Raw genomic sequence first — 15,188 nt, 5'->3', positions numbered from 1 at the left:
TAGGATATACATGTGTTAAAGTGAGGAAGACAGAAAGATCATTGAGTTGTCTGCATGTTTGATGTATTCACTCTGTGTTTTCAAGTCCCAAAGCAAACGTGTGCTCATTTTTTAGGTGTATATTCAGCATGTATTTATAATAAGGCAAACCCAAGGCTAATCTCTTAAACACATGTGCCCAAATCAACTCCTCGAGGCTGCTAATAACCCTCCGACATTAACCAATCCTGTTGATTAGCACTCTAATAAACAGTCTCACACCACTGGGACCATCAACACGTGCTGGAGAGCCAACCCCAATACCCCACGGTTAAATTCAAACATATGGATCATTAAAGATCTGAGCTGGATTTTTCTCCTGATTTGATTTACAGGTGGGATTTCCTTGAAGGAGACTCTTGTTTCTTACTGTAAGTCTTTTGCAAACTAACTGGAAAGTCCCCGCATTAAAGGGAAATCCAGCCGAGCTTTTCTCTCCTCCCCATTATTCTCTGCTTTCTGTTAGTCTTTACTTTCGATCAATTCACAGCAATGTTATTTTCAGAAAGGATCAAACTTAATTCAAACTTTATGATATGGGGGAGGGATTTTGCTTTTTTGCAGGTTTAGGCAAACATATGAAATCTATTTTCTAAAAGTCCCCAAAGTTTCATAAGACTGTCTAACCTTGGTAGGATTACTACATAAACAGAGAAACGTCTCCTCGCCATCTGTGTGTTTTAACGTATAAAGTCTGGCATTGTTGGGAGTTTAAATGTGCCTTCTCTTGTTTCATTTTTACAGAGGGAGTGTAATAACTTCATCCGGGTCCTCCAACCCTTCAACCAGACACACCTCTACATCTGTGGCACAGGAGCCTTCCACCCAATCTGTTCTTTTCTGGAAATGGGCAAGAGGGCAGAGGTAATCAAATGTGATTTCTTTAATCAGTTATTCATGTGCAAAAAAGTACATTTAAACCTCACTCAAGTCATGTAATGTGACACCAAACTTACCCCCCACACACACACACACACACACACACACACACACACACACACACACACACACACTTTTCAGCCAAGCACAGCAGTAATCAATGTTTCCTTTTGTGTAAAGAAGCAGAACAAAAGTTGTCACTACATAGTTAGACCTCAGCCTTTGGAAATTGAACAAGCTCCCAGCTCTCTGTATAAAAGTTTAATCCGTCATCTTGTTAAAGGCCTACAGGTTAATCAATGTAGCAGCATGGGATCTGTAGTCCAACAAAGTGGAAGGGATCGACTTTTTGCACCATGCAGGTTTCAGTGTAGAGGACCCTGCATGAGCTCACATGAGTTGTAGTGTTTTCAGTAGTTGACATGTATAAAATGATTAAGAGTGCTCTCTTGTGTGACTTTTCCTTTTATATATTTAGACTTTCCACCACTAACAACCTGTTTTATTCTCTATTTTAACTTTTTGTTGCTTAGTTACAGATAATAATATTTATCTATAACCAAAGCAGAATGAGTCAGAAGTGTAAAAAACATCTTATTACTCATAAATAGCTTAAAGTTGTCTTGTATCTCATCCCAAACTTAGAACGCTTTAATGAGAATTTTTGCGTAATTTGAAACGGGGTCTATAAATGAACCCTTAGCCAGGCTCTGCATTGCTTCCCCTGGCCTCTTTCTGAACTCTGACCCTTTCCACCACAGGACAACATCTTTCGACTGGCCTCACATTTCGAGAACGGCCGCGGGAAAAGCCCCTACGACCCCAAAATGCTCTCGGCCTCCCTTCTGATCGGTGAGTTTGATCCCTGCCTGCCTTGATTAGTTCCAGGAAGAAGACATTCACTCCAGAGCCGGTCACTTATTCCTTACTCAATGTTTCTCACTGGCAGATGGAGAGCTGTACTCTGGCACATCTGCTGATTTCATGGGAAGGGACTTTGCTATTTTCCGTACCCTGGGAGACCATCATCCAATCAGAACGGAGCAACACGATTCAAGATGGCTGAATGGTAAAAGAAAAAAATTGTGGGAAAAAAAAAAGGCTTTTATTAACGTTGACTTTAAAAAAGTTAATTTTACCCTCATAAGAATACACTTCCCTGATTAGCAGCACACAAATTGGTGTCCAGGTAAGAATAGCAACTCAACAACGGACGCGTTTCAGCACCAGGCCTTCATCAGCGTTATACAGCATCCAGAAGACTAGATCAGCTCTATAGAAGTACAATAACTTTACCATGAGTGGTTTTTATTATCTATATTTTCTTCATGAAGGTTTTACTGTTTTTATAAACTGTCACAGTATTAAACTCAAAGTTGTTTTTTTAGGTGTCCATGTTTTATCTACAAGCTAACAGTGGAAGCTAGTATTGTTCAGATTGCCACAGCTTGATAACCTTCATTCCCAAACTTAACATATTAAAGTAAAATATGTCTCTTTGGCCTACATTAACATCAACGATCATTCAGTATCAGGGGAAAATAAACTCTTTCCATTGTTCAGTTTGGGGGAAAAAATCAGAACGGACATTCAAGCCTTAAAATTCAGTCACTAGCTTCAAGTCTGCTCATTTCCATTCAGACATCAGATATCACAGCCCATTCACAAACTCACTGGATCTGCCTGTGTGAGTAAGATTAGCCCATCAGTGCGGGTTATTGACCGTTCATTGTGTGTGGCTATCTTTCGGCACCGCGGAGGACTTAGGGAGCCACAAAAGGTCAGTTTGAACCTTTTCCCTCAAGCTGTGCCATCCTCTTCTTCCCCCTCTTTCCCACAGAACTAATCCGCTCTCAGCTGTTTTCCTGTAGCGGAGTCAAATTTCTCCCACTTCCCCTCCACCCGCAGCACCATCACAAAAAAAAAGAATCACAAACAAAAGTCCTCCGCGGTGCTGAGTACTGTGACATATTAATAAAGCGCAATTTAAAAAGGAGAAGTCATTGTTAGCCCGTTAATCCCCATCGATCTTTCACCTTGTTCAAACAAATGCTCCAGGGATTGTATCCATTCTGCCCGACAAAATCCAACTCCTTCACCACAAAGGGGGGATTGTAATTGCATGGATTACTGGGATGGGGGATATTCTATTGAGCCTTTATCAACAAGGTTACATGGTACTCAAATGTAACAAGAGAGAAACTTGGGGATGAATCCTTAATAGCAGTTGGGTTCTACAAAGGATTTAAGGTTAAATGGGGGCATTGGCTTTGCTTGGCCTGATTCATGCAATTTATTTAAACATCTCTTCACCTTTTAATTCCCTCTCAGCCAACAGTTTGGATTAAATCGCTACTGGATGAAAAGAAAAAGAATCATCCGAACCCGCTGGTTTGTGGCAGCCTGCAAATGTTGAATTTAGGAATGTGTGCATTTAAGCTCTATAGAGGTATGAGGTGTGTTTTTTTGGGGCACGCATGATTCATAACAGAGGTCTCGCAGCCGCACAGCACTTATAAATCTGCTCCCCACTTAGGCCACACTCATCTTTTTCACAGCTACTCTATACCCTTTACGTCCACGGAGGCGTAACATGGCACTGCTTGTTTCTCTCCAGCTAACCCCCCGAGCTCTTTAAACCCGGGTTTGGTTTACGCGTGACGACGCCTCGGTGACTGCGGCCACTTTTCCTCGTCCCTGTGCCCCCCCTTCAAATCGAGATATATCCCGGCCCTAAGACCTCGGCTCGCCTCGTCTAGCTTTGATTTCCTCTTGCGCTTAAAGTCGAGATGCATTATTCAAGTGTTGCCCGGGACAATCAGAGCCATGTGTGTTTGTGAGGATGTGGTCCAGAGACGGGGGTTATGGGAGATTTAGACTTGGAGCGCTCACTCGGGGTAGAGTCAGATACTGTAACACAAGGGTGTTAAGTGAATGGCTGTTATTACTGAGCCGTGACTGCAGAATATCATGTGGGATTGGTTTCGGAGGTGTAAAATAAGGGTGAAAGGATTGTCATCGGGTTGAAGCAGGGGTTGGATTTAAAAAATAAAATGTGCTTGTTTTATTGCATACAATGTCCTTTAGTGCTTCATCTTTCCCTTTTTTCTCCTCTAGATCCAAGGTTTGTTGGTGTGAACTTGATCCCAGAAAGTGACAACCCTGAAGACGACAAGATCTTCCTGTTTTTCAAAGAGAACGCCATGGACGGGGAGCACACTGGCAAGGCAACCATCGCCAGGATAGGACAACTGTGTAAGGTAACAACACACACAAACAAAGAAAATCCTAGCAAAGCTCCCTCCAAAGATTGATTGTCATCTCTTATAAATGTGCTTGTTTTTTGATTGAAATAACTACATATTTATGACACAGATGCAGTTATATATTCATGTGTTTTTTGTTTGTTTGTAAAATAGAACGACATGGGAGGTCACAGGAGTCTGGTGAACAAGTGGACCACTTTCCTCAAGGCTCGGCTTATGTGTTCAGTGCCAGGGGTCAACGGCATCGATACAAACTTTGATGAGCTGCGTAAGTTTGTGTTTTTTACTTTTAAAAGACAAACTACTTGACCTTTGCATTTTCAAAGACCTCACCTTTACCCACTCTCGTGTTGTGTTTTCAGAGGACGTGTTCCTCATGAGCTCCAAGGACCCGAAGAATCCCGTTATCTACGCTGTATTCACCACATCCAGGTACAGATCCGTGCAGAGCTTCCCTCTGAAATGTGCTCTCAAATTCCAAAATTGTTTTACAGACGCTGGTTGGAGCATATATTGTTCCGGACCATCCTGGACAAGTTATTTCTTCTGTATTGAAAAAACACACACGCATCACATTTCCTTTCAAGATTTCCTCCCTTTCAAATCCTTCATTCCCTTTATCTGTAATTTCCTTACCATTTAAATGGCATTGCAGGATGAGAGCAACTAAGCGTAACCCTGTCAAATTCCCAGATGGCGCTCCCCGTCCCGTAATCCACTTACAGGTGTCTTACGGCTGCTTTCCTCCCTGCAGACGTCTCAGATTGGAGATTGCTTTTAACCGATTCCGCCGTTTACCAGCTACCTGTCCCCCCTTTTATTTTTTCCATTGAAATCTTGGCAGAGGATTGTGTGGAAATCAGATTATGGGGCAGGAGGGAGCAGGAGAAACTCGATATTCACTCAGCAGGAACGCATGTCTCTCCCGCTGGCCGTCGCCCGAGCCGTGAATGGGATTTTTTCCGAGGGCGGGTGTGGCTCTATTGAAGCATGTCAAGAGGTGAAGGCATGGTTTACATGGCACAGATGGTGGCACTTATCAAAACGATGATGATGAATTTGCATTTAGGAGGGAGGAGGGAGGAGGGAGGAGGGAGGAGGGGGGATTTTGTGAAACACTTTGAAAGGCGGACAAACACTTCACCATCAATCACCACTAACGATAAGGCTGACTGAATAGCGACCACAAGACGAGCCATTCTGACAATTTTTAAAGCAAGAGGTCGCTGCGGGGAGGTCGCTGCACACCTCCGCACCCACATACATGCCCAGACTCACACACACACACACACACACACACATACATGCATGCTTCAAAATTCAATTACAGGGCATTGAGGAATTAGAGTGGTTTAATTAGTTTTCTAAGTGGCCGGTTCTCAGAGATGAATAGAGCAGAGATGCAGAGGGACCGGCTTTTAATATCACTGCTTAATGAGGCACAAAGACGCTGCCACTGACAGATCAATGTGTGATTGTGCCCGTGTTTGTGAGTCTGTGCATTCCTGTTGGGGTTACTGAGTTTGTGTGGCTGTCCTCTATCTGCACAAACACATGTTCGCCCTTCTTCTTAAGCACAGATACCGGAGTGTCTTCTTCTCTCGCCCCTGGAGTTAATTGAATTTCTCTGTAATTAACATTTTTTTAAATGCTAATCCATTCATCTTCACTGCTTTGGTGGGTACTGTCGTGTGCTGCGAGTGTGCCAGCCTCTTCCCTAATTAGCCTGATACAACTTCCCATCGCAGTCAGCAAGACAAAGGGCGGCCCCAATCTTACTGAAGCATTCGGTTCCTGCAATGTAAGAGATTTTCTGTCCAAATTGAAATCTGTCATCTGTGAAAAGTGACAAAAAGCTGATGAATAGATGAATCTTTTCAACAAATCATGAAACAGATGCTCTTTATATACGGTCAGAGGCTTATGAAGTGCCGCCAAGTGACTTTGCACATTCTACATATGAACATTTCACGATGTATATCTTGGAATATTAGAGCAAAAAATTCCTTGAGTCACAGTTCAAATGACTCTCTTCTGGATGACCTGGGACACAGCATGAATTTAAATAAAGTCCACATCATTCCCCCTATTTTTTTTCCATAATCGATGGACCCTCCCTATTTTGGAGCTTGTTCGGCGAATGAACACACAAAAAAAAAAAGTCCACCCATCTGGCTTGAGCAAACGCTCGCAAAAGTATTGAAGGGGATTTCAAATATGCTCCAGTCCAGGTCTCCTGGTTTGTTGGTGGCGTGCCCACATTCCTGTCTGTTCTCAAGAGGCTGGAAGCAATCACAGTGAAGTTCCAATCTGTCAGTCCTGTACTTAGGTAATGACAACCCTGCTCCCCTCTGTCTTTGTGCGATGAAGGGTCATTTTGTTGTCTTTCTTCAGTATTTCACGAGCTCTTAATCCTTGTCTTGTGACTGATCGTTTATGAATCCCTTTTGTTTGTCTTTGTCATCTTACTCCACAGCCCTCCACCCTCTCCCTCCCTTTATCCTTAAAATCTCTTTGTCTTTTTGTCTCTCACCTCCTTTCTTTCTCTGTTTTTATTTTTTTACTCCACAGTAATATCTTTAAAGGCTCAGCAGTGTGTATGTACAATATGGCCGACATCAGGAGGGTGTTCCTGGGTCCATACGCACACAGAGATGGACCCAACTACCAGTGGGTGCCTTTCCAAGGGAGGGTGCCTTACCCCCGCCCTGGCACTGTGAGTGGAATTTAACTTAACACAAATGAAGAAACATGAATCATCAGCTGTCTCTTTATCTTACCGTCACTATGATGATGTCATTCTCAGTGCCCCAGTAAGACATTCGGAGGATTCGATTCCACAAAGGACCTTCCTGATGATGTCATCACCTTCGCCAGGGGTCACCCAGCCATGTACAACCCAGTGCAACCAATTGGTGGGCGTCCCATCATGGTGAGGACAGATGCAGACTACCAGTTCTCCCAACTGGTGGTGGACAGGGTGGAGGCGGAGGACGGCCAGTATGATGTCATGTTCATTGGGACAGGTACACACCTTTCTTTAACAAACAGTTGTTAGCATTTATAACGATTTTACTTCAATTTAATCTCATTTAAACTTGCATAGTTTTCTTAATGTAAGTTGTCTTGTTTCCTGCTGCAGATGACTCAATGCATCTTGTAGTTTAAATTGTCTTCTTGTTGCTGATGATGCGTACATTTTTGAACACAGGGAGGAAGCCGATGATTAGGGAATTGTATCTGACATGCATTTAAACATACTGGTATTTACATATACTACATCAAAAGTCCTCAATTCTTTCAGACATGGGCACCGTGCTGAAGGTGGTGATGATCCCTAGAGAGAGCTGGCATGACCTGGAGGAGGTGGTGCTTGAAGAGATGACGGTCTTTAGGGTACGACATTGAAAGTGTTGACAACAATTCCTGCAGCCTAAATTCTTCAAATAAAACATTCTGAATATAGATATGGCAGCTAAGCAGCTGTTTTGTATTTGTTTTGTGCAGGAGCCGACTCCCATCACTGCCATGGAGCTGTCCACCAAGCAGGTAAAAACTCCTTACACATAATAATTCATCAAATTACTGTTGACAGAGCTACAACTAAATATTAGAACTCCTGGGCCCTTAAACAAACACAGATTTCCCAAAAACAAAGATATCTAATTACCTTTAGAGACCCAAACCCACAACAAACTTCTTTTTTAACAAGAACCTTTCCAACAGAGCCACGTAGGAACATTAAAGTTTTACGTCCTCGCTCTTTTCTTTCGCTCCCACAGCAACAGCTGTACCTTGGCTCGGCTCTGGGCGTATCGCAGATGTCTCTGCATCGGTGTGAGGTGTATGGGAAAGCTTGCGCCGAGTGCTGCCTGGCCAGAGACCCTTACTGCGCGTGGGACGGCACCGAGTGCTCCAGATACTTTCCTACTGCCAAGAGGTAGGAGCATTCTCACACTACTCAGAACTCCGACCTTTATTTATCCTCTGAGGGTTTTCTGAGACTGCACACTTCTTTTCAACAACATACACATGGGAATTATCAGTGCACCTGCAGTTGCAGTTGTATTTAACAGCCTTATTTCTCTAACTTCAGACCTCCACTGGCCTATTAGAGAGTGCTGTGAAACACAAAAGTACACAGATACATGGTACATGCCAAAACATCTAAGGATGGAAGTAATCTAGAGCAGGATTATTACAAAAACACCAAACACACTCATTAAACACACACACACATCACAAGCTAAGTATGCATTCCAAAAGCTACAAACCAGCAACCTGAGTTCTAACTTTTGCCAGCAACAGTTGTTCTGGGTTGTGATCCATGACCATACTGCCAAGACGCACACAGTCTTAAAGAGACACATGTGAATCTACATCTACGAGAACACACACACACACACACACACACACACACACACACACACACACACACACACACACACTAAATTATAGCTAACGGGAGCCGTCTGACCGCTTCACCCCGCAGCCAGGAGGTATGAACATACACACCCTCAAATTACCCTCTTCTGGATCCAGCGGGATTAAGCTGACCACTGCAGCCCTCACACACACACACACACACACACACACACACACACACACACACACACACACACGCACACACACCTCATTCACCCAGAACTTCTCACACCAGCAGAAGTAGGCCAGTGGGTTTTACTCCAGCTTGGCGGGGTTACAGAAAAGGTGGCACACCCGACGGTTAAGGCCAGCTCTCCTCTACACTGCACATATTTTCCTTCCCAGAACAAGAAGCAGACAGTCGGCCTCGCACGTGCTCAGACGGCCAAAAAAGACAGGAATTCTGGGACAGGAAGCATACAGGGGTGTGTGGGAAAGAGACAGAAAGACGAGCATCCATATATGTATGAAGCGAGGAGGGAGTGGCCTTACTTTTTAGTATTCACACACACATACTTACAATTTCAATCCATCTGTTTCATTTTTCCTCTACCCAATTTTCCCCCTCACCTTTGGCTTTTCTCCTCCACCTTTGATTTTTACAGCACCCATCAGAGATTCCTTAACACAACCATGACAAAGAGGAACAGGGGGGACACTTTCACAGTACAGCCAGGCTATGAAACACCTCTAAAGCGCTTTCAACAGCCCTCTTTCATATTGAGAGGACAAAGAACGGGGCTGTTTTGCAAGGCGTTTCAAGGGCGAAACAATACAGTACATGTTTCATTATAACGGCTCATCAGAAAGCAATGAAGCATGCTGTTTCATTGCTCTGCAGGTTTAGGTTTCTTGCATTGTGCCAGGTTTTTTTTTTTTCTTTCATTAAACAGTGGCGTGAAGGTTGAATAAATACCCACTTTCTAGGTCTTAAACGTGTGTCGCTGAGTGTGATCTAGTATGAGGTAACATTGCCCCCTAGTGGTTGAAATTAAACAGTACAGAGATCTACACATTGACCTCCCTTACACTACTATCATTCACTTTTATTGTTGTTTTTTCCTCTCAGGCGAACCAGACGACAGGACATCAGAAATGGGGATCCTCTCTCCCAGTGTTCAGATCTACAGCATCATGGTACCTTAATGACTACACGCGCACACACACACATTTCACTTCTTTCTCATTCACATTACTCACTTCCCTTCTTATGTGATTGGGTTTGTGTAGAAGACACAGACGGTTTAGGTGGCAGTGTGGAGGACAGGAGCGTGTACGGCGTGGAGAACAGCAGCATGTTCCTGGAGTGCAGCCCCAAGTCTCAGAGAGCGCTCATTTACTGGCAGCTGCAGAAGCCAAATGACGACCGCAAGCATGAGGTGTTTATGTTTCTCTTATTACATCTCATTCACCTCCTCAAATCAGGCAGTATGTTTACATTACAGGTATATTATTATTTCACACTAATTAAACGGCTACAATCAAAACATTGTGTATCCATTAAAGGAAGTGCCATCCTGAACCTGCTTTTGAACTCTGACCTTTAATCTTATGACTTAGAAAAAAGGGTAGGTGTGGATGTTTGGACACTATGATGTAACCACTTTCTTCTGACTGACTTTATGCTTCAGCTGTATTTTTCTTACAGGGTGTGTGGGTTTAAGTGGAATAAAAAAAGTTAAACCCTGGAAGCTAAGTTTGATTTATTTTTTTCCAGATCAAACTGGATGACCGGGTTCTCAGTACAGACCAGGGCCTGCTTATTCGCAGTCTGACCCAGTCCGACAACGGCATCTACCACTGCCAGGCCATAGAACATGGCTTCATCCAGCCTCTGTTGCGCCTCAACCTCCAGGTCATCCCTTCTCAAAAACTAGGTGACATCTTACCTGGACTTCCCGGGGCAGCAGGTGGGGTCGGCCACTCTCCCAAGCACCGGGTGTGGTATCGTGACTTCCTTTCTCTCCTGGACCACCCAGACCTCAACAGCGTGGAGGAGTTTTGTGATCGAGTTTGGAAGAAGGAGCGCAAACAGAAGAAGGTAAAAACACCAAACGGGAATGGTCAGGGTAAGCCTGAAAGTGCAGGAGGTACCAATGTTGCACTGCGGCCTAAAGCTTCGGCTCCAAACAGCCAGAGACAACAACAAAGTCCACCACAGAGCAAACCATGGCTGCAGGCTGGAGGTCCAACAGTGGAAGAGCCTACACGGGGCCAGAACGTTCAGAAAACTCAGCCGAATCAGGGTTTGTTGAGTGGACAGGCCCCCAAAAACAACCAGAAGACACAGAATGGTCAAAAGGGGCAGGCCAGCACGGCCAGTTCTCAGGCCCCGGTTGGGGGGCCCAGAGCCAACAGCCAGCATGCGGCCAAATGGAGACGGATGCAGGAAAATAAGAAGGGACGCAACAGGAGGACCCATGAGCTCCAGAGACCCCCACGTAGCGTTTGAGAAAAAGCACAAAGATGCACAAACCAGATGAACAATCAGAAGCACAAACCAACGCATCCATGCATATACACACAAGCACATTCTATAGTTTGTGTAACAGTGACCTCGCCATAGAAATAGCAGAACAAAAAGCCCATGAAAATACACTTTAGGGTAGACATATATGAACTTCACTCGTGGTAAAACAATAAAGCTCATTCAAAAAGTCGTACACAAACACACATAACCTGTGAAGAGGACAGAGAGGACTGAAAACTGGAATGCACACTGTAAATGTGTGAGGATATGGCTGGTTGCCTGGGATACTGCCTGGCAGACACTTCAACCTCCTGTACATAAGCTACTAAAATAAGACTGGGACTAAAATGTGTAGTGAGGTGTTTGTTGGTGAGCAGATGGACTTTATATGCTCAGAGGACAATTGCAGAGACATGAATAGACACAGACGTTCAGGGTTGCAGAACCTGCTGACATAAGCATGTAAACTGCAGAAAGAAGTATCTGGAACGGATTAAAAAAGTCTTATTTGAAGAACTGTCGGAGGAGAAAATACTTTCAACTCATGCACCCTAAAACGAGGAGAGACAAGGGTTGCAATTCAACTTGAGGTGTGCTCATGTTAAAACAAATAGAAGCATCAATACATGCAAAACTTGCAGAGAACAACTCTGCAATTAAAGCATTGTGCATGTTGTTGTCAATCAATGTTTTAATAAGCTAGTTATTTTATCTAATTCTAGAGGCTTTTTTTACACCCTTCCTTAAATAAAATAAAAAAATGTTACTTTTTTTTTTTTTTATATTCATTTTTCTTTCCAGACCAGTGCTTCTTTTTAGGGGGCAAAAAAATTACAAGCAACATAGTCGTCTCATTGTGCATTCTCCCTTCAGCTCTCCAGGATTCTGTGTAAGTTATTTCCTTGTTGCTTTTTCTGGGATTTATTGAGTCAAGGGTTTATTGGGTCTGGGCTCGGATTCCAGTCGTCGGCTATGCTAAAGAGCCAGTCTGAAAATAGACTGACACTTATTTTGTGTACATATATACAACGAACTTAACTCTGTGTATATACAGTACATATACAGTACAAGAACACCACTTGATTATTATTTATTGCTCATTGTTTTGTGAAAGGGTTGCATTTATTTTTGATATTATGGTATTTTTGGCTCATCAATATATTGGAGAAACAATGGCAACAGCGACAATTTGATGGACCAAGCGGCTGAATTTATGTCGAGGAATCCCTTTTTGGGGATAAAAGGTTTGAGAGCGAGTACAGGGGTTTGTTTCATAAACTGATTCCCCCTAACGATAAGCACAATTTTGTCTCTTTTGACTGTCATAACAGATGTATGTATGTTCTTTTCTCCCAAATCCATTCGACATGTCTTTGTTCTTCCAGTATGTGTAAAATATTCCCCCAACCTGAAAAACATTAGCTGTGAATCTCTGTAAGAAAAAGTGGAGAAAAATGTAGTCTGAAGGAGAAGACACGTTATACTGCATGTGAATGCTACCTACAGTAAGTGCATCTTTTTAATCGTCTCTTTACGTGTTTTGTGTGAGAGGTGAAGTTCCCTTAAAAACAAGGTGTGAATTACTTCTGTCCTTTTGCCAAAACAGTAACAACTCGTGATACCTTGGCCAAAGCTGTTAAAGATCCACGCTCCTTAATGTTCGTCTCCTGCCCAATGAATACAAGAGTAATGTGTCAATAACGCAATAAATTAGAGCAGATAGTGTCCTTTACCAAATCTCCAAAGTTTGGTGTGTTCCTGATTCGGGTCTCTCCCTTCAGTTAGAAAAGTGAGAGAGCTGAAAGTTACGGCTGCTGTAACAACAGTTCTTTCTGGCATGCATTCGGTTGTCTAAATAAACATCTCCGTTACAAAAAGAAAAGGTCCCTTTGTTCTCATTTCAGTCAAAAACATTGTGCACATGGTAAACTCAGCCTCACATCTAAGGTGACACAGAGGACTTCAGCTTGAACAAAGTTATGTTTGCCAGTCCTATGACATGATTCAACTACAAATAGAGCCTGGTGGAGACTAATGGAGACTCCCAAAAAAACATTTTATAATACTTTTCATACAAAGGGTCGCTTCACAACATGTAAGAGTCTAAGCTATCTAACAGCCTTATAATGATGGCTGGACACTGGGATAAATGCTAGCGTCAGCATGCTAAACAAGCGATGCTGAAGTTTAGCATCATGTTTACATTTATTCATCTATAACTTGGTTAAGCACACAAGCATGCTCTCATTTACTAATTCCCATCACAACTCTACAATCAAAAGTAATGATGCAACCATTAGATTTGCATGTTACCTACGATAGAGATGCATCTACTTAATATTGGTCAAATTAGGAGTCAACAGAATTACAAGTCATCTTTAAATGTGTCAAACATCCAATAGAAGTGAAGACATTTACCTTAAAGATAAAACTCTAAACCTCGTGGTGGGACAAGTGAAGAAAGAGCCATGAAAGTCTGTACAAAATGTTTGTCTCAATCCATTAAGTTAGGACAGTGGCATCTTCATCATCACAGCAAGTTTTTCTATTGTAACCATAATTGTGGTTTGTGATAAACCTGAAAAGAGGTGCACTAAATGGCCATTTAGTTCAGCTGATATCAGGATTCTAGGGTGGAGAATGCTAGTTACTGTAATTGTCACGACTAACTGGGATGCTGTACTAGAATAGAACTTAGCCTTGGTATCCCTGTAGATGTACAGACATATAGCTCATTCATTGGCCTGACAGTGTTCACAGCTTTACTGATAGGGTTGGTCGTGATTAAGACAACCAATGTCTCCTTGTGTCGCCCCTCATACCTGGCTTGTTCAACAGACTTGGTGTCTGAGCTCCATTATCTGAAACCTCATGTTCGTATGGTGTCAAATCACAAGCTTTTAGGTAAGAAGACATTCATCTCAGTGTAGCCATATATGGTAACATGCTCCTGACTTCAGCATCTTCTTGAGGATAAATACTAAGCCTGTGGGACGCTCTGACAGAACTGACTTAACAAGACACTGTATGACATGTGTGCTGTCTGTGTCATTTCCCCCTCTGGAGTCGTATAAACAACTTCAACATAAGCCATCTGAGTCTTCCAAATCTTTCTTGTGCAAAGTCAAAGATCTACAAATTTCCTCAACAAGCCCTTGTTAACACAATTAGTTTCACCTGCCAAGGCAAACAAGCATAGACTGTAAATATTAATGGATGACACCTGAGTGATGTTGGCATTTTTGAATGGGGTGTGTGTATGTGAACTGCAGTTTTTGGTCACTTCTGCTTTGGCTTCACTTTTCAACACTGGAGGTTGCTGGAGGAGGAAGGAGAACCGCTACACATATCCAAGAACAAAACATCTGCGCACATTTGGAGCTCTCAGCTGCTCTTACCTAACTTGTCTGCCATAAATATTTAAGCTAGCTTTGGAACTAAACAAACTGCAACCTCATTTCTTTTTGCTCAGGCAGATACATCTTTCCCCCATAGACTTTTCTTCCCCAGCTGTTGAGACAGTTTGAGACCTGTGTTAGGGCGGGCCAATCATTATAATGATCTGGTATGAGGCGGGTTTCAGCACTATTGAGGCTTCAGTAAACAACCAAGATGGCTGCCAAGGATGTGGAACTTTCTGAACCTACTAAAAGTTTGTACATAAAACAAACTGGGGAAAAGTTAAAGTGTACAAATGGTAAGTGTTGGCTATTTAATGAGCTAGAAGACATTTAAATTGGAAGTATGAACTAGGCAATTAGCCCAGCAGCCACTGCTACGTCACAAGTTTCATTAGGCCTACTTAGATTGGTTGAGGCATTTTGCTCTGTGTGTGCATGCTGATATTGAAACTGAAGTTTAACTTAGTTTCAGACTTTTGCATCTGGGAAATGGTTCGGTGATTTCAGAATATATGTAAGGTGAATTATAGTTCTCTACTGTAGACATTTTATACGCTGGTAGACACAGGCAACCTGCAGCAGCCAAAACAACTTACATTGGTAAGAACATGCAGCAAATTCAGATACAGTATTAATTAAACAACAACTAAAATGAACCGCAAATTTAAGAATTAGCTGCAAAAATCTGAAAAAAAAACTGCTTAATCC

General features: G+C 42.7%; 1 protein-coding gene across 1 annotated transcript in view; it reads left to right on the top strand.

The window, feature by feature from the left end:
• The window catches only part of sema3aa (sema domain, immunoglobulin domain (Ig), short basic domain, secreted, (semaphorin) 3Aa), a 31,629-nt gene extending 17,461 nt beyond the window's left edge, over positions 1–14,168 (top strand). The window contains exons 4-17 of the mRNA XM_020652987.3: positions 784–903; positions 1,680–1,770; positions 1,868–1,987; positions 4,036–4,178; positions 4,338–4,452; positions 4,547–4,616; positions 6,756–6,900; positions 6,991–7,210; positions 7,489–7,580; positions 7,692–7,733; positions 7,967–8,124; positions 9,679–9,746; positions 9,840–9,988; positions 10,327–14,168. Coding sequence (XP_020508643.1) covers positions 784–903; positions 1,680–1,770; positions 1,868–1,987; positions 4,036–4,178; positions 4,338–4,452; positions 4,547–4,616; positions 6,756–6,900; positions 6,991–7,210; positions 7,489–7,580; positions 7,692–7,733; positions 7,967–8,124; positions 9,679–9,746; positions 9,840–9,988; positions 10,327–11,061 — 2,268 coding nt within the window. The 3' untranslated portion in view covers positions 11,062–14,168. The remainder of the gene's footprint in view (positions 1–783; positions 904–1,679; positions 1,771–1,867; positions 1,988–4,035; positions 4,179–4,337; positions 4,453–4,546; positions 4,617–6,755; positions 6,901–6,990; positions 7,211–7,488; positions 7,581–7,691; positions 7,734–7,966; positions 8,125–9,678; positions 9,747–9,839; positions 9,989–10,326) is intronic.
• Positions 14,169–15,188: the final 1,020 nt, after the last annotated feature.

This window comes from Labrus bergylta, chromosome 23 (genome assembly GCF_963930695.1).
Source record: "Labrus bergylta chromosome 23, fLabBer1.1, whole genome shotgun sequence".
In the NCBI taxonomy this organism is placed as follows: domain Eukaryota; kingdom Metazoa; phylum Chordata; class Actinopteri; order Labriformes; family Labridae; genus Labrus; species Labrus bergylta.
This window is presented reverse-complemented; position numbering and strand designations above follow the sequence as displayed.